This window comes from Rhinolophus sinicus, linkage group LG07 (genome assembly GCF_036562045.2).
Source record: "Rhinolophus sinicus isolate RSC01 linkage group LG07, ASM3656204v1, whole genome shotgun sequence".
Taxonomy (NCBI): Eukaryota; Metazoa; Chordata; class Mammalia; order Chiroptera; family Rhinolophidae; genus Rhinolophus; species Rhinolophus sinicus.
This window is the reverse complement of record NC_133757.1, coordinates 109,310,965-109,327,183: the sequence shown is the minus strand read 5'-3', so window position 1 is coordinate 109,327,183 and position 16,219 is coordinate 109,310,965. Positions and strand designations below refer to the sequence as shown.

The 16,219-nt window shown below is 35.5% G+C and overlaps 1 protein-coding gene across 3 annotated transcripts in view; it reads right to left on the bottom strand.

Annotated features, from left to right (window-relative positions):
- The window catches only part of SLC10A7 (solute carrier family 10 member 7), a 213,493-nt gene that overhangs the window by 189,595 nt on the left and 7,679 nt on the right, over positions 1–16,219 (bottom strand). For all 3 annotated transcript variants that reach the window (XM_019730736.2, XM_019730737.2, XM_074338462.1), the window contains exons 3-4: positions 10,650–10,786; positions 5,736–5,811 (exon numbers count right to left, since the gene is read on the bottom strand). In XM_019730736.2, the coding sequence (XP_019586295.2) occupies positions 5,736–5,811; positions 10,650–10,786 (213 nt within the window). The remainder of the gene's footprint in view (positions 1–5,735; positions 5,812–10,649; positions 10,787–16,219) is intronic.

Genomic DNA, 16,219 nt, shown 5'->3' with positions numbered 1-16,219 from the left:
TTTCCAGTTTCCTGAAAAAAAACTTTGTTTTATTAAAGGAATCCCTATGGGAGTTAGTAGGAGGCAGAAGTTACTTAAATTTAAATTCAATTATTCACTTAGCAAGTCCCATAAGGTTTAAAATTTTTGTACGGCTTTTGGAAAAAAACTGTGTTTGTTTACCACAGAACTTTACATTTAGAACAGAAATTTAAACCAAACAAATGTACACAGTTTTAAACAAAGAATAAGCGTTTATCGTATATCTCCCATGTTAGAATAAAATAGAAAACATTTTGCTCTATCTTCTTTCTTATACTTGGAAATAAAATTAGGGTTCATCAAGTCTTATTATTTTTTTCTATTATTTAAAAAAGGAACTAACCCCCCCCACCACCACCACACACACACACAACCACCATCTCCATCAATCAGACCACGTCAACAGCACACTTTTGAAAAGTTGCATTTAAAACACTGGAATGAATAAATAAAAGTCACAAAAGAAGGACCTAACCATGTTTCCAAATTTAAGTAAAAGTAGTTTAAAATTTAAAAGCCACAAAATAAGACTGTCAGTCAACGATCCACTAAATAGTCTCATTTTAATACGTAAAGGATATGCTAGCAGTCCCTGTACATGCATTGCTATACACACACACTGAGTTCCTTCTGCTGCTAAAAATTATTATCAATTCTAGTTGGCTCCCTGAAACAAAAACAACCTAAGTTCTAAAAGCAGAAATTGTTTTTTAACTTCAACAAAAAGTAATAAGATTATTTCTCGCAAGGACAAGCTGTGCATTTAAGGGATGCAATAACTTCCAATCCGCAACAAAACCTTTAAACCAATAGTTTTATGGAAAAAGCATTGAAAATGGAAGGTATATAAGTAACAGGAAAAAATCTCTTCCTAAATTACACAACAACTTTTCAAACCAAAACTAGGAGTGTCATTCCAAACGATACTAGTGTATCAGCATACATCCTCCAAATCATTAAATACAAATATGCTACACAATCACACATGTTCTTTAATACATGACAGCATATACTAACCATGTGTATATATATTAAAGATGTATATATAAATATATGAGAGCATAAGCTAAATGTAAAGAAGTTTAATAACACAAAATCTGGAAGGAAAAATGTTTTCTTACATGTCATAAATACTGCAAAGAATAATTAGTTCGAAAGGACAGTTCAACGTAGAAATGTGCAATTTTCCTGCCACGCTGAAACCCATGTGGGTACAAAGCCACTGTGAGCCAGAGAGAGCAGAGAATCATGAAGAAGTGGAATCAAAACCTTCACCCAATGGCACCTGACATTGGACTCAGCTTTTGGGCCTTTTTATTTACATGGACCAATAAATTCACTTTCCATTGTAGATTAGATTTTTTTCCAACATATTATACAAAAAATTAATCTTCCCTGACATTTACTTCAACAAATGCCTATATTCAGTTACCTTGTAACATTATTTTAGAAAAACATTCAACTTAAAATGATCTAGTATCTTTACTTCCAGATCATGTTCTTCCATAACCTGATGCAACTATAAAATAGTCTACCCATTTCACATCAGAAGATACAACCAAACAGGACTTTGCAAGCTTTATTTCTGAAGCTCAATTTTCAGTATTTATGAAAAATTGTATTTTACTCCCCAATGCTTGATAGTCATGAAGTTGCACAATATAAACATTTAAAGAACTAGACCTATGATATTAGAAAACAAAGGAGATGTTTGTAAATTCAACACTATTGACATGCAACATTAAGGTAAATCATTTAAATATCTACTGGGGAATGAACATGTAAATATTTTCTAATGCTATATGTTAATGTCAAAAAAAAATGAGTGAACTTTGAACTTCTGCCAAAAGCCATTTGAGAGCAGAAAGGTTTTTTAGTCTTAAATCTCTTAAGGGAATCACATTAGAAAGAAAGAGATAAATGACATCTTTAACCCAATTAACACTGGTCTCAAATATACCAAAAGAGACCCTTTCCTCAAATTCTTTCAAGGTGATAGAAAATCATAGCAGTCCAAGACTCGTGTTAACAACTCTATCTCACTAATTATGTGGCAATTGAAAGAATTGCTGGCATAATGAAGCGCCGGGTAAATCCAACTACCTGTCAGTTCCGTTCACACACCAAGAAGCTAAACGCGGCTAAGAGGAAACACACAACCACGACGACTGGCTTCACGCTATATGCACGACTAAATCTCAGCTGGGCCTTAGTGCTGCCTGGCAGTGCTACCATCTCTCCAGTTCATTCACTCTCCGCACCTAGATGCAACTGCACACTTTCTCCTGTCATCGCAAACATTCGTAGCACCTACGCGATCATGATGCTTAGCTGCTGAGAAAATAAGAGGCATCAGACGCGAACTCTCACGTGCACCCCTTCTATCTATCTACATGGATCCACCCACATGCTCTGCCTTCCCTTCTGTTATTATGAATTAATGGTCCAAGCTCCTACTGATGCTCATACAACCCGATACCATTTGCTCCCACTGGCCCAAATAAATTACTCCAGCACTCTCTCTTAAATCATCAGCTACCTCTCTACTGCACAATTCCCTTCCTGAGAGAAATATGCTGTCATCTCGGCATTAAAAAAATCTTGACCCCATATCACCCTCAAAATACAGCCCCATTTCTCTATTCCCTTGTATCACAGAGGACCTCAAAACAGTTGTCTATACCTCTTGTCTCTAATTCCCCTCTTCCTGTTTGCCCTTGAACCTATGCCAGACAAGCTTTTGCCCCCACATTCCACCCAAACCACTCCAGTCAAGGTTACCAGTAACCTCCACAAAGCGTAAGTCAAGGGCCAATTCTCAGAATTCATCTTACACAACTTATTTGACATAGCTGATCATACCCTCCTCCTTCAAACACTTTCTCCACCTGGCTTCCAGGATACCATTCTCTCTTGCATTTTTTTTTTTAATCTCTCTTTACACTTCCTATGCTGCATTTGCTGGATACCACTCATTGTCCAGACTTTTTCATGTTGGAGGGTCCCAGAACTCAGTCCTCGAACCTCTTCTCTTTTCCACCTGTGCTCTCTCCCTAAGTAATCTCATCTGATCTTGGCTTGAAATACTATTTATTCACTGATGACGCCCTAATTTATACCTTCAGGCTAGAACATCCCCTGCACTCTCAATTCTTGTAACTCCAATTGCTTACTGACATTTCCATTTGGATACATAATAGACATCTTAACACAACGAAAACACAAACTCTTGATCTTTATCCATATGGCTGACATTACAAATATTTACCAATAGCCTGTTCTCCTCCCCTTCAGGGAACATGAATGACAACACATGGTAAGGCCATATGACTTGTTCTGGCCAATTTAATGTGAGCAGAAGTGCCATGTATTACTTCCAGCCTGGACAGTGAAAAGCCCCACTGTGATTCTCCAATTTCTTTCTGTTGCCAATACTCTGTGTTCCATCCAGATGGTGTACCTTCAAGACAAGGGGCCTCCATCAACCGGCTTCTTTAGTGATGGCAAAGACCTCACTGACCCACATGGGACATGTACCACGAGCAAGAAATAAAGCTATATGCTCAGCCACTGAGATTTTGGAATTCTTAGTTATCATAGCCTAGCCTTGTCTACCCAGACTAACACCTCCCAGACCTGCTCTTACATAGTCCTCTTCTCCACATCAGTAACTCCATCCTTTCAGCTGCTCAAAAACCCTGAAGTCATTCTTCACCCCTTTTTCTTCCACACCCCACATCCAATTCGTCAGCATGTCCTGTGCTTTTAAAATACACACTGGATCCAACCACTTTTATTGCTTCCACTACCATCTGGTCTTCAAAAGACACTAGTAATAAAATGGAAAAAAAACAAGCCACACACGGGGAGAAAATATTTACAAAGCACATATCTGATGAAGGACTTGTATCCAGAATATACAAAATTCTCAAAGCTCCTCAATTAGAAAATAAAATACCTAATTTTTTTTAAAAAAGCACAAAATTTAATACAGTTCACCAAAATACATGGATAGCAAATAAACACATGGAATGCTTACCATTACTAGTCACTGGGATATGCAAATTAATTAAAAACCACAATGAGATACCACTACACATTTATTAGAATGGCTAAAATTAAAAAGACTGACAATACCAAGTGTTGATGAGACGTGGAACACTACAACTCTCAAATACTGCTGCTTGAAATGTAAAATGGTACAACTACTTTAGAAAACACCATGGCAATTTCTTAAAAAGTTAAACATACAGCTGTGGTAAAAAGAAGAATGCTTGTCTGTTGATAGAAATGGTTTACTTCAGAAGCTATTTATAGATGATTTATAACTATTTGTTGCTGATTCTTCCCTTGGTTGATAGGTGCTAAAACTTACACCTACTAGATGATACAGTCATTGCACTCATAAGTACTCCCAAGAGAAATGAAACCATATGTCCACTTAAAGATTTGTACACAAATGTGCATAGCCCCAAAGTAGAAACTGCCCAAATGTTCATCGACATGTGAATGGATAAATTGTGGCATATCCATACAAAACACTATTACTCAGCAATAAAAAGGAATGAATTATTGATACATACAATATTGGTGAATTTCAAACTAATTACACTGAATAAAAAACCAGAAAAGAAAAAAAGAGTACAAACTGTATGATTTCATTATATAAAACTCTAGAAAATGCAAACTAATCTATAGTCACAGAAAACAGATCAGGGGTTGCCTGGGGAAGAGGGGCACTAAGAAGGGCAGGAGGGAGGAATTCCCAAGGGGTACAAAGAATACTTGAGAGTGATGGATATATTCACTATCTTGATTATGGTGATGCTTTCACAGGTATATACAGAAGTCAAAATATTAAACTGTTTAAATTTGTGCAGTTTAATGTATATAATGGTACTTTAATAAACCTCTTTTTGAAAGGAATATAGCAGGTGCTCAATACATATTTTTGGAATAAAGAAAGTGAAGGAAAATGAAAATAGATGCTGAGAAAGCAAAATCCTAAGAATGAATTGAAGTGGGAACCCCTTAACTATCTTTCCTCATTCAATAGTATTCTTTACTGAATGATGGAATATAAGTGGAAAAGAAGAAGTAAGTTACTACGAAGCTAAGTCCCTCAGTATCAAGTTGTAGAGCCTTTCAGCCAAGAAGAACCACCTGTAACAATGAATAGCTCCTGAAACGGACAACTGCTGTCCCAATATACAAGCACTCTTCTTTTGCCACAGTCCCCAAGCAGCTGGATAATTTCTTTGAACTTAACTTAGAAACCCGGCCTCATTTCTCCCTCGTATATCATCTTCACTTGCCATTAACTTATACTGACCCCTTTTCCATGAATTTAGTTTGTTACAAGTTTCTTAAGAACTAAGGAATGGCCATAATGAGTATCCTCAGTTTGAGTCTTAGGTGAAAAGTTCTTTCCTTGGATTCTTCGTCCTCTGTCTCCCAGTTTCCCACTGAGGTAGGAAAATCACTATCTCTATTTCATTCACCCCCCCCCACCCCAACTCTTCTCTTTGAAATCCTAAATTCCGCTCATTATCATCAAATTTAGCATCATCGTAACATACAAAAACCCCTACTTCTTTCATAAGCTGCTATGGTTATTTATGTGTCTTCTGTGACATGACTCCATCATAAAATGGAATATAAAATAAAAGCACAGCACTTAGCTACGTTTAAATAAAGTTAACCCCATGACTCACCTCATTTCCACCAACTGCCTTGGTTAAAATCACTGCAGAAGACACAGGGGGAGGCATGCAACCTACAGTCTGCAAACTGAAAAAGAAAAGAAAACGCAATTATAAATGGCATGCTTTTTGCCCTCATAAATAGTTTTCACTGCATTCATTCTAAAACAGCAGAGCTGCGTAAATGAAAATGGGAGAGTGATTGTTGATGCACATGCTCTGTTGAGTTTGGACAATTCTATGAGGCAACATAGAAGATGCTGCAAATGCATGGAGAAGCTTTCATTCCATCCACAGGCTTTGGTGATTTTATTTTTAAAATTATTTAAGCTCTTATTATATAATTCAGAAAAACAGTCAAGTTATAGTAAGTATAATCATTGAAAGATGACCAAAATGGTTACTCATTTGGTAAGTGTGTATAATCTTAGGTTATTTTGATGTATCTTTTTCTTACATTTTCCTGTAGGAAGTCTTTTGGCAAAATTAAAACTTTAAAACCACTTCCAAAGTTCAAAAATATTTAACAAAACACAAGCTTACATTTGCTGATTCCTGTTTATAAAACAGCAATTCCCAAACTTTCATCTCATAAAAGATATTTTCATGTCATTGTATTATAATTTATTATAGACATAGGCATGACACAATCATATAATTTTTGAATTCAGACTGTAGTAAATTCCAGTGCCTATTCTAAGCTTGTGTTTTTATTACCCAAATCATGACAAGAAGTCTATTCTCTTAGTTTAGGACAGAAAATACATTGCATGGCAAACCAATGAAGCTATGGGTTATAAATCTAATACTAAAAATAAAAAAATATTACTCAGCATTCATACAGAATATACATTCTGGGGATAGTGAGTAGCTGGCCTGACTAAAGTTGAAAGTTCATACAGGGAATAGAGGACACAGAGCATCTGACTAATATTTTGAATGTAGGATTACAAATGATTTTTATTCACTTTTATAAGGTATTGTCTAAATTTTATGCAATTGATTTACATTAGGTCTAAAACAAGAAAAAAAAATGAAAGTTTTAACTCATTTTGACAGAAATCATAACACCTTTTATGGAATTTCCAGCTCAATTTAGATCAATATGATCTCCTTTTAAGGATTATTTTCCCAAATGATGCTAGTCTGCCCAATTATGAATCCCCAATCTCTGGGCCTTCCTTCTGACCATCACCATCATTGTCACTAATACTTGCTGAGCATTTACCATTTGTAGTACTGGTCTAGGCATTTTACGCATTTATTCCTCACAATTATTTAAGATAAATACTATTATTATTCTCATTTTATTGAAAACTAAAGTTAAGAAAGAAGTTAAATAACTTGCCCAAACTCACAAAGCCACCTGTTAGGGTTAGCCTTTTATTCTGGAATCCAGGGTCAAGGACTGAACTTACCTACTCTTCCAACCACTCTGCCTTCTATAATACCTCCCCTACCACCAAGACTAGGGACAGGTCCTCTCAGGTATTTTCAATTTTTCTAAGTTTTTCACTCTTTGTCTCTTTTCTGGCCTCTTCCCTTTTATGCACAAGGAAGTAGAATCCTCCCTATCTTAAAACAAACAAACAAAAAATCCCTAACCTATTCACTGAATACATAATGCCTTCTGTAGGTAGGATACTACACAAGGGTATAAAACAAAACATAAGACATCATTCCTACCTTCAAGGAGGCAGAAGATTGAAGACCTAAATGTAGTTAATTAATCTCCAAATTAGTTGAGTTTGCCTCCTCAACATATAATCCTACTTTTTTCATGGTGGCTCACTGATGACTTTCTTTAAAGAACACTCCACCTCCACGACCCCAAATCCTATTCTCTCTTTATTCCCCTGAAATCTGACTTACGTCTCTTCTACTAGTAAAAGTAGTAACCTTAAAACTAATGAGTGATCTCCGAGTCACCAAATCCAATGTCCTTTTCTCCACATTCACTCTCCTTACCTCCCTGCTTCTCAAAGCACTGTATTCTCTTGGTTACCATGGTATATCATCAATCTAATTTATCTCCTACCTTTTAAACTAGTCCACTCTAGTTTTTTTTGTCTCTCCTGCCTTCTTCTCAATCTTACTTTCATACCTGAATCTGTAGGAATACTTTCAAATTTACATTTCTAGCCTTAACTTCCATTCCTAAATTTGTAGCTGTCTATACTTATGACCTCAAACTAAATATATCTAACATTGAATTTATGTATTTTTCTAAAAAATCAATTTGTCTCTCAATTTACCTATTTCTGTCAATGGGACACTTTTTTCCTAATGTTTCAATTTGAAACTTTCGAGTTATGTATGGTTCCACTCACTCCTCACCAATCAATCAATCACTACAACCAACTTTCCATTCTGTTCCATCACTGCTGCCATCACCCCCCTTCAAATGCGTTGCGCCCAAATCTGGACATTTCCAAACATCCACTCTCTACCTCTACTCTTTCCCTTTGATACAGTAAGATAAGAAATATGTGCTGAAAATATATTTACTTCAATGACTTACACCAAATCCTGAGGTAGAAGCCGGCAACTCCCTCAAGTTAACATACTAAGTATACAGTCTCAAACTGGGGCGGGGATGGGAGAAAAAGTGAGCTAAGAGTGCTTCCCCTAAGTGTGTGAGGCTACGTTTGTACTCCTTTAAGCTGAATATCCTAAGGGGGCAACTGTATGCTTGTTTTATTTGGCATACTGAGATTGTAAGTCCTACTCTACTCTCTATATACCCAGTACAATGTTATCACATTAATCTTCCTTAATGACCGTTTTTTAGCATGTTGTTTCCTTGTTTAGCACATTTAAGAACTCTCCATCATCTGTAGATTGAAACTGAAAGTCCTGAGCCCAGGAGCTCCAGCCTTCTGCAAGTTGGCCTGAAGAGAAAACTTTTTGTCTTTTTTCCCACAATGCCTCATATTTTAATTCTCTAATTTAGGAGTACACAATCCTTGCTGAACCTCTTACCCTTTAACTCATTATACCATCTGACAAATCATTTGTCATCTGACAAATCATATGCTGGTCCATTTTGGTTGGTTACTATTTTATATACACGAGTATATGTATGTGTGTGTGTGTGTGTCTGACATATCCAACTAAATTGCAAGATCCCTGAACACAAGCAAAATAAGTTAATATCTTCCTATTTCTTGAGTACTCTATACATGACATATACTCAGTAACTATTGGTTCCTAATACACAGCATACATTGTAGTTCTAAAATGATGTCATTATATTTATGAGGCATTTTATGCTTTCCTGTAAAATTTTATGTTCATTCTCTCAAACTCAATCTGGCCAAAACAGCACTCTTGATTTTTCCCCCCTTGTCCTAACTTATGTTTCTCCAGCTAAGTAAATGATGCCATCAATTACCTAACGGTTTATACCCAAAATCCAAGAGTCATCCTTGATTGCTCTTTGTCTTTCTCTTTCCATATCTTATCCATCCATGGGTTCAGAGAGCTCTAATTTTAAAATATGTCCTCCATACATCCATTTCTCCTTACTGAACTTCTGCACCACACTATCCTCCAAACTGGTCTCCTAGCTTTCTCTCAGGCCCTCCTACTATCTGTTCTCCACACAATAGCCATAAGAATCATTTGTAAATACAACAACACCATTTCTCATTGAAATCCCTCCTATAGTTTCCTGCAGCACTCAGAGTAAAATCTGAATGCTCTACCATAGGACTCTTGATTGACCTGCTCCTGAGTGACCTGCTCCTGTCCACCTCTCCACCTCCAAGTCATATTATTCACCCTCTATATCACCAGGCTCTGGCCACCATGGTTGTTTTCCTGACCCTAGAACATACCAGGCCTCTTCCTGCCTTGGAGCCCTTGCACATCCTGTTTCCTTTGCTTAGAACATTCTGTCCCCCAGAACTCTGCAAACTAATCGCCAGCCTGTGCACCCAAACACTTTCAATCATATTGTACTGTTTTACTTCGCATCACTTATTTCTATCTTGGTCACCTATTTACTTCTTTATTGACAATCACACCCAGAGTCTCTTCAATGTGCAAAACTACCGGCTTTTGGCCAATATTGTTCATTGTTGTTTTTCCAGTACCTATAATAACCCCTGGCACATAGTAGGAGCTAAACAAATGACTGATGTCCCCAGCACGGTTAAGCAGGCAGTAACCATATGATTCTTCTCATTTTGTAGACTGGGATCCTGAGGTTCAATACCATTAAATGCCTTTCCTCAAAGTGACATAGCAAGTTAGGAATAGGGTCAGAATGCAATCTTCAGGCTTCAAGTACAGTGTTTTAGTTATTACACCAAGATGCTAAAATGTGGATGGTTTTAAACTGATTCAAATAATTTTTAAAAATCATTAAATTCTTTTAAAATACATGGCAACACTTTTAAAGAGAGAAAAAATTCTAATAAAAATCTATTGTTAATTCAACTATCCTATCAAACACTAAACAGAATAAGTGAAAAAGAAAATGTTTGTCCCTTATATATATATATATTTTTTTTTTTTCCTATACATTTTAAAAGCACATATTATACTCTGGATACGTTTAGTAAGATAAATCACAAAAGTTAAAGACTCAATTGATAGAGTACATTATACACACATACAGATCTTACAACCACTAGTCCCTTCCATTTTTCTCCCAGCACAACTTTTTTAAATTCCCAGAAAAATGTCTATTCTAGAGCCTTAAGATGAAGTATATGGGTGTATTTTAAAATTCTGTTATAAAATTCTTTGATGAACCTCCTTCATGAAACATTACCATGTTAAAGAACAATAATGTTAAAAGTGTTTTTATTTCCTTATAAGATACCACACATAAGATCTTTTGTAAATAGTTGCCACGGAAACGATAATGTCGCTAGAGATGCCCATTAAAAATGGACCCTTCAAAATATTCAAACATACCCTTTTAAAAGCCATTCATTGATGGGTGTGATTGATAAGAGCTGAAGAAAAAGCCATATTGTTGCTGGGAAGAATGCAAGTGTAAAGATCTGAATGAAAAGATGCAGTCTGATATGCACCAAAGCACTCGTCAGCTCCTGCAAAAATGGACACAAAATAATAAAAGTAAGAAAACTATTTCTGAAAAGAGACTGCTACTAAAATGACATTACATGAATTCGTTTTTTAAACTGAGATATAATCCACATATTATATTTGTTTCAGGTACATAACACAATGATTCGATATTTGTAGATGCTGCAAAATAATCACCCCAATAAGTCTAATTAAGATTCATTAATTTGGAATTATTTCATAGCTAAACTTTGTACCTATAAACTTATGCAGAAGATACAGACTTTAATAAAAGAAAGTTATTGATTGTTATGAAGTTATTCATGAAGATTATGATTTTTATATAAAATTTCTGAAATATTTAAATTTCTTTCAAATATACAATATACCACAAGAGTTTAAATTTGAAAAATTCTGGACCAGGACTAAGCTAACTTCCTTTACACCAGTATAGATTTGAGGATTGTTGACATTGTAAATAAACATGTATGTTTACCTAAAAAAAATAAAAATAATATTGTTTAAAAATTTTAGCAGGACCTATTACATTTGAATTAAAGATGCTAATTAACCTCTCTGTTCACCAGAACTCGTAAGGCCTCAATTTGGCAAGATGTTACTAAATCTACACACAGATCATAATTCTTGAAATGTTTTCCCCAACAACATTCTATAATTCAAAATGGCTTTTTCCCCAAACTCTACTCATTAGACTTCTTTGTTAACCTTTACTGAATAGCAGCTATAAGGCATGCTCTGAGCTTGCTACTTATGTATGTTACCTCATTTAATCCTCATAACAATTAGTATCTACCAATACATACCAAATAGTATCTACCAAATAGGTAGATACCATTATCCCTATTTCACTGATGAGGAGATTGAGATTAAGTGCTCCTGTGCAGTGAAGATCAGAATCAAACCCACTACACCCATGTCTGCTTTTTCCACCATGTCACACTGCTACCCCAAGAGGGAAATAATTCCCATGAAACATGACAAACCAGGCACATGTTACGAGTCTCACAGCTAAACAAGGATACACTAAGCTAAACTATGGGCTTTAAATATGTACTAAATAACAAGCACTTGCATTTGAATTTCTTTGAGTTATGTGGTTATTCAGTGGAAATAAAACAAATTTAGAAAGTAGTAGAAAACTTACATAAAACATTCAGGCAGTCATTAAAGCACAAAGATGCCACAGAGTCACTGGTTACAAGCATAGCACTGTAATGTCAAGTAAGACATTCAAGAGATCCTCAGCCTCAGAGGCCTTAGCCAAAGTTTATAGTTTAATAAACAGTAGCTTAATTCAGACTCATTCACTGATCACCACTTTCTGCGATCTGTCTCATTGGCTTTCACTATTTTATCTCCCTGTGTGAAGACACACAGCTGCTCCATTTTGGTCACAAAACATCCCTAGTGACGTTTGCCCTAAGGAACTCCTGGTAATCTGGATCTAATGGAGGGCACTGGGTAAACCAGAAACGATTCTAGGTCCATGGACCAAACCTAAGAGAAAAGGAGCCATCCTTACTCTGAATCAGAAGTTTCAACCCAGCGAAACCTGAGCACCAGCAGTTCCAAGAACTCACAGCAGTTTTGAAAACAAATCTCACTCAGATATACTCAGAGGCATTCAATAAATACCAAAGAAATATTAGTGTTTTTTAATTTAAAAAAAATTGTAAAATGATTAGCCAGAATGCAGTAATTAAGGCATTTCACATATGTCTCAGAAATATAAAACAATGTAACTTTTCTGAAAAGTAATTTGGGAATATATATCAAGGACTATAATATAATTCATATTTGTGGATCCCACAATTTTATGACTAGGCATTTATCCTAAGGATAAAAAAAAATAGTTACAAGCATTTATATACAGAATTGATCCTTGCAGCATTACTCATTACAATGAAATCTGGAAACAAATGTCCAAAGATAGGAGAATAACTAAATAATTTAAGATATAAACACTGTTAAGAGCTATTAAAAGCCATGTTAAAACTGTGTAGACATATGTGCTCCAATGTTCATTGTAGCTTTATTTACGGTGGCCAAGACATGAAAACAACCAAAGTGTCCTTCGATAGATAATTGGATAAAGAAGATGTGGTATATATACACAATGGAATAGTACTCTGCCATAAGAAAAGATGAAATGTACCATTTGTGACAACATGGATGGATCTTGAGATTATAATGCTAAGCGAAATAAGTCAGGCAGAAAAAGTCGAGAACCATATGATTTCACTGACATGTGGTACATAAAACTGAAAACAACAAAAGAACAAGACAAATAATCAAGCAACAAAAACTCATAGACATAGACAATAGTTTAGTGGTTACTAGAGGGTAAGGGGGAAGGGGGTAGATGAGGGTAAAGGGGTCCAATATATGGTGATGGAAGGAGAACTGATTCTGGGTGGTGAACACACATTGTGATATATAGATGATGTATTACAGAATTGTACACCTGAAATCTATGTAACTTTACTAACAACTGTCACCCCAATAAACTTTCATTAAAAAAAAAAGATGAAAAACAGTGTGAATAAGGCTGTAGCAGTACAGAGTCTCTCCCTACTTAATCAACAGCAGTGCAAATGGGCGTAACCTATGGAGAGCAATCTGACAACTCATCTCTTCATTCAACAAATATTTACTGAGCACCTGCCACTATTCCAGGTACTTGGATTAGCTATCATAACTTAAACTACACATACCATTTGACCTAGCAATTCCACTTCTAGGAATTAATCCTTCACATATACCCCCAGATGGGGGAAATTACATATTTTGGGGTTATCCTTTGCATCGTGTTTGTAATAGCAACATTTTATAAATTATCTAAATGTCCATCAACAGAGGACTAGGAAAATATATCATGACAGATTCATAAATTGGATTACTTTTCAGCATACAAAAAGAAACAGGGAGTTCTTTATGTGCTGATATGAAATAGTCTCCAAGATATATTTTTTGAGTAAAATAAGGTATCAGGAGGCAAACAGTATAAAACGCCACAGTTTAAAGTGAAGATAGACATATGTACATTTTGCATAGAATATCTCTGGAAAGACACAGAAAATGTTAACATTGGTTGTCTCCAGAGAAGAGAACTGGATACCTGGTAGAGGGGTGAAAGGAAGATCTCTCATCATATATACTTTTATACCTTTTGATTTATGTTCATAAAAGTAAACAAAATCTAAATTATCTTATTTTTAAATATATGTAAATAAAGAAAAATTAAATAAAAATATTAAATTACATTAAAAATTTTACAATGTCACATAGAAAAATAAGATTATATATGCGTGTGTATGTGTATATGTATGCTACTATGTATACATATATAAACATATACATATATACAATTGTTAAAAAATATTTTCTGTATGTAAAAAATGTTTATACAAAAGGACTAAAACACACAGATGTTAATAGTTATTTTCTAATCTTTCCAAACTTTTTACACCACTTTTGTAATCAGAAAAAAGTTGTAAAAAAAATGTAGTTACAGAATACTACCTGACCTAATAAACAATTAGAAACAACTGATAGTACATTAGAATAATGGAGCAGTAAAGAACCCAGCAAAATAAATCACATGGGTCTACCGTGCCGGCTTAGATGGAACCTCTTAACAACAGGGAAATAACAGACATGAAGTGTTTCTAAGAAAGATTTTTCAATAATGTCACAAACGCCCAGTGTTATATATTTTCCAGATCTTCGACATACAACTTTGAAGAGAAAATAAGGTAACACTAGAAAAGAAAAAGCAAGTCACACTCTAAAACCCAAATAGTATTAAGTCATATAGATCCATGTAGAATTTAGGGCCACATACTCAAATAAATGCCATCATGAATAACTGAAAAGTTGATTCTTCGTGACATTTTGTTTATTCACATGTAATACAGGTTAAATTCCATTAAAATAAACTGAAGGAGGTACTCCACATACTGATGATATGGAGTCTCACAGACAGCATCAAGAATTGCTGAAAACCAGGGGTTCTGACGGGGATGTAACAATATTTTCATTACATACCAATTTCCCTTCTAACCCTCATCTGACCTTTATTTGATTCACTTTTTGAGAGGCAGCCTCACAGCTCTGTGCCAGAAACAAGCAGCATGAGCCTAAAGTTTAGAATTTGCTATATTTACTTCTAAATGAATGGGATTTTTCTTTAAAAATCTGATTAGGAAAATAAGCAAAAATCTGTATATTCTGCTCTACTCAGGACCCTTTTCTTTGTTTCTATCCCAGTGCCAAGCACAGAGCCTTGTAGCCTGAAGCACTCGATAGATATTTGTTTAAATGAATTGGTCCTGGCACGGTCACTTAAAGTGACAAATCAAGTTAGCGAAATATAAAATACACCTCAAATGTGACCTTATTTCACTTCGATGCAACAAAATTTTAGAAACCATTTCAACAAGTATTTCAAAAACTAGAAATCAACAATCATAAAACTGAAGATTTAGCATTAAATCTTTTTAGCATGAAGAATTAACACAGAGTTCTTTATAATTTCAATAAATGAGCAAAACAACTTTTAGACTATACATCATTACATCAATGTATGAGTAATACTACTACATGAAATGTTCAATATAAATCAAACTTGAAAGGGACCACTGTAAATGTTTTCAAACAAATGTAAGTCAATAATAACTTACAGTCTCCTGCGTGCAGGAATGCACCATTCTAGAACTTAACAGGGTAAGAAAATAGCGGTCCCAGCTGAAATTAATTTAAGATTATTAATTAGAAAATAAATAACAACAAGATTGCTACCTTTGCATTTACTACTCTGGTTGCCCAGGAAATTAGCAGGGCTTAGAGATGGTTTAACATTACACAATGATGCAATCTAGGGCATCTTAAGTTAAATGGATCTTGAAAATGACTTAATGCTGTATTCATTTCAAAAGGGCCTTTTGAGGGAAATGGCTTTGATGGCTACTTAGATACCGTGAGAACACAGAAGATCAAGGCATTTCATCATTAGACCCAAATTAGCTGGATGACTCTGAAGGTTTCCTAGGTGCTTACAGAAAAATCTGGTCCTTAGAGAAATGCTGATAGCTGTGACATGCCTTCTTCAACTCCTGCATCCCACGAAGTTGGCTGCTTTACAGAATAGCGTTAAGCAAGAGGCTAAGGAGAGAATCAAGTCTCTTGCCAGATTTCCCATGGCCTAAGTAACAGCTGTAGCTATTAAACAGCCACCAGGGGACGTAGTTAGAGCAATGTCCCAAGTAGAGGACTTGGGTAGGGCAGCTGCTCCTCAAACAGCATTAGCCAAGCCCAGCAGGAAGACCTCCAAGGGAGAGCAGACCAGCAGCCCAGGACTGGCAAATATGTTTCTGTGCCATTGTGTCTCACATTCGAGGACAAACAAAACTCTGGTGTTGACAGGAAAAGCCTGT